Genomic DNA, 10,873 nt, shown 5'->3' on the forward strand with positions numbered 1-10,873 from the left:
CAACCTCTATACATGACACACACACAACCTGTATACATGACACACACACACAACCTGTATACATGATACACACACACAACCTGTATACATGACACACACACACAACCTCTATACATGATACACACACAACCTGTATACATGACACACACACAACCTGTATACATGACACACACACACAACCTGTATACATGAGACACACACAACCTGTATACATGATACACACAACCTGTATACATGACACACACAACCTGTATACATGATACACACACACAACCTGTATACATGACACACACACACACAACCTGTATACATGATACACACACACAACCTGTATACATGACACACACACAACCTGTATACATGATACACACACACAAACTGTATACATGACACACACACACAACCTCTATACATGACACACACACACAACCTGTATACATGATACACACACAACCTGTATACATGACACACACACACAACCTCTATACATGACACACACACAACCTGTATACATGACACACACACACAACCTGTATACATGACACACACACAACCTGTATACATGATACACACACACAACCTGTATACATGACACACACACACACAACCTGTATACATGATACACACACAACCTGTATACATGATACACACACACAACCTGTATACATGATACACACACACAACCTGTATACATGATACACACACACAACCTGTATACATGACACACACACACAACCTGTATACATGACACACACACAACCTGTATACATGATACACACACACAACCTGTATACATGACACACACACACACAACCTGTATACATGATACACACACACAACCTGTATACATGACACACACACACACAACCTGTATACATGATACACACACACAACCTGTATACATGACACACACACACAACCTGTATACATGACACACACACACAACCTGTATACATGATACACACACACAACCTGTATACATGACACACACACACACAACCTGTATACATGACACACACACACACAACCTGTATACATGATACACACACAACCTGTATACATGACACACACACACAACCTGTATACATGATACACACAACCTGTATACATGATACACACACAACCTGTATACATGACACACACACACAACCTCTATACATGACACACACACAACCTGTATACATGATACACACACACAACCTGTATACATGACACACACAACCTGTATACATGACACACACACACAACCTGTATACATGATACACACACACAACCTGTATACATGATACACACACAACCTGTATACATGACACACACACACAACCTCTATACATGACACACACACAACCTGTATACATGACACACACACACAACCTGTGTAAGTGTATACATTTTTTTTTAAAATTATTATTATTATTATTTTTGTTTTTTTTAGGGCGCCCGTGCGCCCCAAACAGACTGCGCCCTGGGCGGTCGCCCACCTTGCCCATAGCAAAAACCGTCCCTGTGGGGTCCCACATACAGGACATTTACACAACTTAAAGTTGTAAACCAGGAGGGTCAAACTCATTTTAATAAAGTCTGGTCTCCAGTACAATAACAACATGATAACCTACAAATAATGTTTCACCACAAATGTGCATCATCCAGATGTTTCTATTAATTATACTTTCAGAAAACATGATTAACCTGAAATTTCTGGAGAAAATCATGTTTTTATGGCTATTTTGCTTCATTTACATCATTTATTTTACAGCATTTGTATGAATTTAGTATATATATATCTCTCTCTCTATATATACATGTTCTCCAGGATCTCGTGTTCCTTCTTCCTGATATTTCCATGGTTGGGGATGCTACATCCATCACTACGGCTTTCCTTTGCTGCTTATCCATCATCACAATGTCCGCTTGGTTGGCCACCACCATGTAGTCGGTCTGCGTCTGGAAGTCCCACAGGATCTTCATCCTCTCATTCTCCACCATCTTGGGAGGTGTTTCCCATTGTGACCGAGGGGTCTCCAGTCCATATTCTGTCAGATGTTTCTGGACACTATACGGCTACCTGGTTATGGCGTTCCATGTATTCTTTGCCTGCCAGTATCTGGTCCCCTGCTGTGAGGTGCTGGATTGTTTCAGGGGCCTCTTTGCACAGCCTGCACCTGGAGTCCTGGCTGGTGTGGTAGACCTGGGGTCCTGGCTGGTGTGGTAGACCTGGAGTCCTGTCTGGTGTGGTAGACCTGGGGTCCTGTCTGGTGTGGTAGACCTGGGGTCCTGTCTGGTGTGGTAGACCTGGAGTCCTGGCTGGTGTGGTAGACCTGGGGTCCTGTCTGGTGTGGTAGACCTGGAGTCCTGGCTGATGTGGTAGACCTGGAGTCCTGTCTGGAGTCCTGGCTGGTGTGGTAGACCTGGAGTCCTGGCTGATGTGGTAGACCTGGAGTCCTGGCTGGTGTGGTAGACCTGGAGTCCTGTCTGATGTGGTAGACCTGGAGTCCTGTCTGGTGTGGTAGACCTGGAGTCCTGTCTGGAGTCCTGGCTGGTATGGTAGACCTGGAGTCCTGGCTGATGTGGTAGACCTGGAGTCCTGTCTGGAGTCCTGGCTGGTGTGGTAGACCTGGGGTCCTGTCTGGTGTGGTAGACCTGGAGTCCTGGCTGGTGTGGTAGACCTGGAGTCCTGGCTGATGTGGTAGACCTGGAGTCCTGGCTGGTGTGGTAGACCTGGAGTCCTGTCTGATGTGGTAGACCTGGAGTCCTGTCTGGTGTGGTAGACCTGGAGTCCTGTCTGGAGTCCTGGCTGGTGTGGTAGACCTGGAGTCCTGGCTGATGTGGTAGACCTGGAGTCCTGTCTGGAGTCCTGGCTGGTGTTGTAGACCTGGAGTCCTGTCTGATGTGGTAGACCTGGAGTCATGGCTGATGTGGTAGACCTGGAGTCCTGTCTGGAGTCCTGGCTGGTGTGGTAGACCTGGAGTCCTGGCTGATGTGGTAGACCTGGAGTCCTGTCTGGAGTCCTGGCTGGTGTGGTAGACCTGGAGTCCTGTCTGATGTGGTAGACCTGGAGTCCTGGCTGATGTGGTAGACCTGGAGTCCTGTCTGGAGTCCTGTCTGTTGTGGTAGACCTGGAGTCCTGGCTGATGTGGTAGACCAGGAGTCCTGGCTGGTGTGGTAGACCTGGAGTCCTGGCTGATGTGGTAGACCCGGAGTCCTGGCTGGTGTAGTAGACCTGGAGTCCTGTCTGGTGTGGTAGACCTGGAGTCCTGTCTGGTGTGGTAGACCTGGATTCTTGCCTGGTGTGGTAGACCTGGAGTCCTGTCTGGTGTGGTAGACCTGGAGTCCTGTCTGGTGTGGTAGACCTGGATTCTTGCCTGGTGTGGTAGACCTGGATTCTTGCCTGGTGTGGTAGACCTGGAGTCCTGTCTGGTGTGGTAGACCTGGAGTCCTGTCTGGAGTCCTGTCTGTTGTGGTAGACCTGGAGTCCTGGCTGATGTGGTAGACCAGGAGTCCTGGCTGGTGTGGTAGACCTGGAGTCCTGGCTGATGTGGTAGACCCGGAGTCCTGGCTGGTGTAGTAGACCTGGAGTCCTGTCTGGTGTGGTAGACCTGGAGTCCTGTCTGGTGTGGTAGACCTGGATTCTTGCCTGGTGTGGTAGACCTGGGGTCCTGTCTGGTGTGGTAGACCTGGGGTCCTGTCTGGTGTGGTAGACCTGGAGTCCTGGCTGGTGTGGTAGACCTGGGGTCCTGTCTGGTGTGGTAGACCTGGAGTCCTGGCTGATGTGGTAGACCTGGAGTCCTGTCTGGAGTCCTGGCTGGTGTGGTAGACCTGGAGTCCTGGCTGATGTGGTAGACCTGGAGTCCTGGCTGGTGTGGTAGACCTGGAGTCCTGTCTGATGTGGTAGACCTGGAGTCCTGTCTGGTGTGGTAGACCTGGAGTCCTGTCTGGAGTCCTGGCTGGTATGGTAGACCTGGAGTCCTGGCTGATGTGGTAGACCTGGAGTCCTGTCTGGAGTCCTGGCTGGTGTGGTAGACCTGGGGTCCTGTCTGGTGTGGTAGACCTGGAGTCCTGGCTGGTGTGGTAGACCTGGAGTCCTGGCTGATGTGGTAGACCTGGAGTCCTGGCTGGTGTGGTAGACCTGGAGTCCTGTCTGATGTGGTAGACCTGGAGTCCTGTCTGGTGTGGTAGACCTGGAGTCCTGTCTGGAGTCCTGGCTGGTGTGGTAGACCTGGAGTCCTGGCTGATGTGGTAGACCTGGAGTCCTGTCTGGAGTCCTGGCTGGTGTTGTAGACCTGGAGTCCTGTCTGATGTGGTAGACCTGGAGTCATGGCTGATGTGGTAGACCTGGAGTCCTGTCTGGAGTCCTGGCTGGTGTGGTAGACCTGGAGTCCTGGCTGATGTGGTAGACCTGGAGTCCTGTCTGGAGTCCTGGCTGGTGTGGTAGACCTGGAGTCCTGTCTGATGTGGTAGACCTGGAGTCCTGGCTGATGTGGTAGACCTGGAGTCCTGTCTGGAGTCCTGTCTGTTGTGGTAGACCTGGAGTCCTGGCTGATGTGGTAGACCAGGAGTCCTGGCTGGTGTGGTAGACCTGGAGTCCTGGCTGATGTGGTAGACCCGGAGTCCTGGCTGGTGTGGTAGACCTGGAGTCCTGTCTGGTGTGGTAGACCTGGAGTCCTGTCTGGTGTGGTAGACCTGGATTCTTGCCTGGTGTGGTAGACCTGGAGTCCTGTCTGGTGTGGTAGACCTGGAGTCCTGTCTGGTGTGGTCCTTCAGTCCAGCCCTCTCTAGCATCGGTAGAACTTGTTCATATCCACCACTTCATGAGTGCAGGAAGGCAGCAGCGTTAAGGACCTTGTCTATGGACTCAACTGGAAGGTGTTAATATTTGTCTCATTGTAAAAGTCTGTCAGATGGAAAATGGACAGAGCTTCACCAATCTGAGACAAACTGGATCTAAAACTGTGGAACAAATTCAGAAAAATGTTCCTCAGACTTTAAAGATCCTCCATCTACAGTGTAGAATATCAGAAGATTCAGAGAATCAGGAGGAATCTCTGTGTGCTTGGGACAAGGCTGGATGCTGGTGATCTTCTGCATTAAAAGCAGACATGATTCTCTACTGGAAACCACTGCATGGACTCAGGAAGACTTCCAGAAACCACTGTCTGTGAACACAGTTCACCCTGAAATCCACACATGCAGGTTAAAGCTCCGTCATGCAGAGAAGAAGCCAGATGTGAACAGGATCCAGAACCAGCTTCTTCCGTCTTCTCTGGACCAAAGCTCATTTAAAATGGTCTGAGACAAAGTGGAAACCAGGATGAAGATGTGAACTAGTTTGTGGAAAGCATGGACGGCGTGTCCCGCAGACTAAAGAGGACAGGGAGCATCCAGCTTGTTATCAGTGGACAGGTGAAAAGCTGCATCTCTGATGGGATGGGGCTGCATTAGTGCCTATGGCGTGGGCAGCTTCCACATCTGTGAAGCTCCATCAATGCTGAAAAGTACATGGAGGTTTTAGAGCAACATCTGCTCCCATCCAGACAACGTCTCTTTCAGGGAAGGCCTTGCAACAACCCATCAGAACCATCAGCGTCTGGCTCGGTGACGTCACGTGACGTCAGGAAAGTGAAACTTAAGGAAACAGAAACGGAGCAGCCGAAGGAGCCGCGAGATGCGCGTGACACCAGAGCGAAGATGGGAGTTCAAGGGCTCGCTTCCTTCATGGAGACCCACGGGAGGATTTACCTGGACGTCCAGTTCCGGAAGAGCCGGCTGGTGATTGATGGGTCCAACCTGGTCCACCAGCTGTACTTCAGCTCAGGTGAGTCGTCACACCTGCAGCTCTGCTCCCGGTTATTGATCATCAATAACTCCTCACTCAGGCTGCAGGTTCATCACAGATTCATCAAGTTTTAAGTGGATTAGAACCAGACTTTAATCAGTTCGATTGAACTGGACTGTTTATAAAGTTTACTGATAAGTTTCTGTAAATAAAGCTGAACTGAAGAGAAGATGAAAATCACGTTTAAATAATATGAGAAGGGAAATTCTTCTGTTTGTCTTTATCAGCATTTTAATCGGTTCTTAATAAATAAAGTTGCTTGGCTGCGTTTCTGGAAGTGAAACAGCTGTTTGATAAACCTGAACGTCACGAGCGTCTGATCAGGTCTAAACATGGGACATCTGTGATGGGTCCTCCAGGACAACTTAATAAAATAATAAAAAAAAGCTCTTTCGGCCTTTGATAGGAACCAGTACAGAAACATGGCGCCTGTTTCCAGCCACAACTTTTAATTCTATTTGTTCATTTATTATTTCTTGCTGTATTTTCTACATTTTTCTTCCAGTGATGTTTGTGGTGTAATTTTGTTTTGCTGGTGTTCTCCTGTTCCTGTTGGCCAGGTCAGCATTGTAAATGAGAACAGGTTCTCAGCTGACTCACCTGGTTATATAAACAGAAACATCAGTTTATGACTCACATCTGGGTGTGGAACTCATCTTAGTCCAGGTTCTGGCCTCCAGCTGGACTGGACTATAGAATAACAGCATAATAACATAGACATCGTGTTTTAGTACTAAGAAGTAAATTATCCACATGTTTTCATCTTCTATCCTTTCAGAAAACGTGATGAACAACCTGAAATATCTGCAGAAAAATAAACAGTATTTAGCCCCAGTAATTTATTTCTCTTTGTCTTATTTATTTAATTATTATTTTTATTATATATTAATGTAAATATTTTAAATATTTTTTATTTTCAAATGTCGTTATTTTTATTTATACAATATTATGTGATTTAGTTATTTTTAAAAAATACTTCCCATATAAAAGTATTTTTATAACTTTATTTGCATTTATTTACTGCTGGAATGCAATTATTAAAAACAACAACAACAACAACAATAATAATAATAATAATAACAAAAATAATAATAATAATAATAATAATAATAATAATAATAACAAAAATAATAATAATAATAATAATAATAATAATAATAATAATAACAAAAAAAAAAAAAAATAATAATAATAATAATAATAATAATAACAAAAATAATAATAATAATAATAACAATAATAATAATAATAATATTAAATAAATTGCCTTTTTAGCTGCTCAGGCATGTTTGGGAGAAATTGGCTCAACATCGCCATCTATCGTAGCAGGCCTGTAACTGCACCTAATCAGTTCAACATATTCTACATGCCAGATGGACAAACTGTCCTCTTGGACCCATGGCCGACACCTGACAGGAAGTCGGCCATGTTGCCCGGCTGGAATGTAGAAACTTCACCTTTCATGAATACGGATGAGGTGCAGTGATGGAGCCGGCACAGTAGGTGGTGCTGTCGAGTCAGCTGTGTTTCCACAGAGAGGGGTATTAAAAATACCGCATAAGTCAGAGAGGAAGTTCTGGTCCCGGTCGGCCCAGTTACAGTCCACGTGACAGCCTGTGTGTTTGTCAGGTCTGGACCAGAACCATGGCGGGGAGTATGCTGCCTTTGAGGAGCTGACGGAGAGCTTCATCACAGCCCTCAGAACCTGCGGTATCGCTCCGTACGTGGTTCTGGACGGTGGTTCAGACAGCTCAGACAAGAAACTGGAAACGGTGACGAAGCGGGCCCAGGATCGGATCCAGAGAGCCCACCGAGCTGCGGTGAGCGGCAGTCAGGAGGGAATCTTACCGCTGCTGGCCCGGAGGGTCTTCAAACAGACGTTGGCCCGGCTGGAGGTTCCAGTGGCCCAGTGCTTCATGGAGGCCGACCAGGAGATCGCCGCACTGGCCAGTGAATGGCAGTGCCCCGTTCTTTCCAACGACAGCGACTTCTACATCTTCGACCTGCCGGCTGGGTTCCTGCCCATCTCTCACTTCCGGTGGAGGGATGTGAACCGGGCCGGGTCCCAGAGCTACATCCCCTGTAAGAGATACTACTCCTCCAGCTTCTGCGTCTTCTTCGGGATCCAGCAGCGGCTCCTGCCCACCTTCGCCGCCTTGGCTGGGAACGACTACGTGAAGCTGGGGGGGATCAGCTGGACCCAGTTTGTCCCAGTGGACATCAAAGCACCGAACCGCCTGGACGGGCTGCTGCGCTGGATCAAGAAGTTCCAGCTGCGCGAGGAGGCGGTGGAGGCGGCGCTGCAGCTGATTGGTCCACTCGGCAAGACGAGCCAGAAGAAGATTCTGCAGAAGCTGCTACTGGGGGAGGAAGAGTATCATCTTCATCCCAGCTGTCTGAAGAGGTTCTTCATTCACGGGGCGGCACCGCCATTCCCAGCAGCCCAGGAGGTGAGGACATCTTTCCAGGAAGCTGTTCTGGTTCTGGTTCTGAGTGGGTGATTTTCTCCTGCAGGGTCTTGTCCCGGACTGGACTCTGCTGCCTCTGACCCAGGCCTGTCTCAGCGGAAACATCCTGGATGTGCTGCAGCTGCAGAGGATGAACCTCAGGACTGCGGTGGAGCACGAAGACCTGCTCAGCTTCAACCTGACCTCCCGGCCGGTCCGCCAGGTGATGTACGGGCTGCTGCTGGGTGGGGGGACGTCGCTCCAGGTGCAGGAGCGAGACAGAGAGGGTCTCCAGGTGAAATTCATCCACGTCAGACCCTCCTTCACCAGGCTCACCAGGAGGCTCAAAATCAGCTCGCTGTATGAGGTGAAGGTCTCATCCTGAACCATCACAGATCCGCTTCGTAGACCCGGTGGAGTAAATAAAGATTTAACCTGTTTCCTCCGGCTGCATGCTGGTCCAGGTGGAGGTCGCAGAGCGTCTGCAGGTTTTACTGGAAGCTCTGGGGGTGAAGGAGGACTCTCTGAGCCTCCTTCCTCCTGAGCTAAAACTCCCAGTGGCCGTCACCTGCTACTGGATGCAGAGAGCTCAGCCTCCTCCAGACCTGAAGCTGCTGAAGGCCCTGCTGCTGGGGATGAGCACCGGAGACCTGCCGAGACCCACAACAGGTAAACACAGCACCCAGGTGAAATATAGGGCCGGATCCGGTCATAAACCGGATCAAATCAGGGTGTAAACCAGGATCAGGTGGTAAACCGGACAGGATCACCTTATAATGAAGGAGACTGAGGAGGTAATGACCAGAAACCGGACCGGATCAGATAATAAACAGAACCGATCAGCGAACTCATCCAAGAACTTTTTACTGGCAGTCGTTTCTCTACTAAAAGTTCTAAAAGCAAACTCGTTACCAGGTGGTGTCCACTCGTTTATCTTTATTTAATCCTTCCAGTTTGGCTCAAAACTGGAACAAAGATGCACCAGCAGCAGGAGACGGGAGGGGATGATGCTACTACCAGGTAATAGACAGGACTACATCATCTACGCCGTCAGAAGCAGCTCTGACCTCTGAAGCTCATGGTGGTTTCTGGATCTCATGTTTCAGCTTTTCCTGTGAGCTCATTAACACGACAACACGTATGTCTGTGTGCAGAGAATCAGCCCTGCAGTCAGAAGCCGGATGTGGGCGTGACTCATGCGATCAACCAATGGCAGGGCTGCCTGGGTGACAGCATCCACCTCAACCAGCTGCTGAGCTTCCCTCTTCCTGAGCCCGACGTCGCCCGGTGAGACGTCAGGAGCTGCTTGTCAACATGTCTGAGGTTGTATATCATGAACCAATCAGGACCTGTGGTTCTTCAGTTTGTATCAGGGGACGCTGGTCCACCAGCTGGTCCACCGGATGGGGGCGGATCAAAAACCGAAGGCCTTTCTGAAGAGCAACAGGACCAACCCGAAGCAGTACAACACCATGCTGTCCATCGTCCGTCAGTTCTTGGCTCACAAGGCACCGCCGGTGGTCTCCGAGAAGCAGCAGAGAGCCCTCCAACCTTCGGATGACCTGTCCGCCAACTTGCAGCAGCTCTTCCTGCTTCACCATGACAACGAGATGGAGATGGAGGTCCGGAGCGCGCTCCGAGCGCAGGAGGAGCAGCAGCTGGAGGAGCAGCTGATGCTGAGAACCCGATACCGAACCAAAGAGAGGAGCAACAGATGTAAGAATCCCCAACTGGCTCGGAAGGAGGAGAGTCGGGGGTGGGGCCTCCTCTGATGGAGGATGTACCTAACCACCTGGTGAGCCAGGGGAGCCGGCTTCTGCTCAGGGATGACCTCTGGTTTGAACCCGTTTTAAATGGTTTTAAATCTGTTTTAGTTTCACTCTTCTCTCTGTTTTATGTCATTTCTGTCGTCATTTGTAAATGAATCGAGTTAAACACAGTTTCCAGAAAAGTGCAGCAACAATGTAAATGTGTAATAAATGTTCGTTGTTCAGGAAGATGTGAGACGTCAGAGTATTTCCTCATTTAGATGTGAGTTCAGCTCTGGATTCCTTAAAACCTGATCTATGTGATGTCATAGATCCTTCTCTGTCATCCAGGTAAGGACCGGACCAGGTCACAGACAGGACGGGAGACCATAATAAACCGGGTCAGGTCTTTCTCTGGCTTCAAGTCAAATGTCATTTATAGAGCCCTTTTCATGCACAGAGCAAACAAAGTGCTTTACATAAAAACCAATTCTGCATGTTAAAAACTAAATTTAAAGCCTTCACACACCTTCTGAATCTGGCTGCCCATTTATTACAGGGTGCATTTTAAAATTCTGGTTTTTACCTATCAAGCCCTACATGACCAGGCACCTGAATACATCAGGGATCTCCTACAGCTCTACGGGCCCAGCAGGTCCCTGAGATCGAGTCATCAAGATCTGCTGGTTGTTAAACCGACATGGCTGAAAACTAAGGGTGACAGAGTCTTTGCAGCAGTGGCCCCTGTCCTCTGGAACTCCTTCCTCTAAGCCTGAGATCTGTGGACTCCATGATCTCTTTTAAAAAGCAGCTAAAAACACATCTTTTTAAACTTGCTTTTACTT

The 10,873-nt window shown here is 48.7% G+C and overlaps 1 protein-coding gene across 1 annotated transcript; it reads left to right on the top strand.

The window, feature by feature from the left end:
* The first annotated feature begins 5,670 nt into the window (after window positions 1–5,670).
* aste1a (asteroid homolog 1a) lies at window positions 5,671–10,873 on the top strand. Its single transcript, XM_041987735.1, has 6 exons — window positions 5,671–5,812; window positions 7,463–8,283; window positions 8,348–8,647; window positions 8,745–8,949; window positions 9,435–9,567; window positions 9,644–10,873. Exons 1-6 carry the CDS (start codon window positions 5,686–5,688, stop codon window positions 10,050–10,052), a joined length of 1,995 nt encoding a protein of 664 aa, XP_041843669.1. The 5' UTR covers window positions 5,671–5,685; the 3' UTR covers window positions 10,053–10,873.

The sequence above is a fragment of the Melanotaenia boesemani genome, chromosome 6 (genome assembly GCF_017639745.1).
Source record: "Melanotaenia boesemani isolate fMelBoe1 chromosome 6, fMelBoe1.pri, whole genome shotgun sequence".
In the NCBI taxonomy this organism is placed as follows: Eukaryota; Metazoa; Chordata; class Actinopteri; order Atheriniformes; family Melanotaeniidae; genus Melanotaenia; species Melanotaenia boesemani.

Excerpts from the sequence above, each read along its gene's own strand:
- aste1a (XM_041987735.1), top strand. The coding sequence starts at position 5,686 with ATGGGAGTTCAAGGGCTCGCTTCCTTCATGGAGACCCACGGGAGGATT. Across the intron at positions 8,950-9,434 it reads CCTGCCGAGACCCACAACAG|AGAATCAGCCCTGCAGTCAG; the intron begins GTAAACACAGCA and ends GTCTGTGTGCAG. Across the intron at positions 9,568-9,643 it reads CCTGAGCCCGACGTCGCCCG|TTTGTATCAGGGGACGCTGG; the intron begins GTGAGACGTCAG and ends GTGGTTCTTCAG.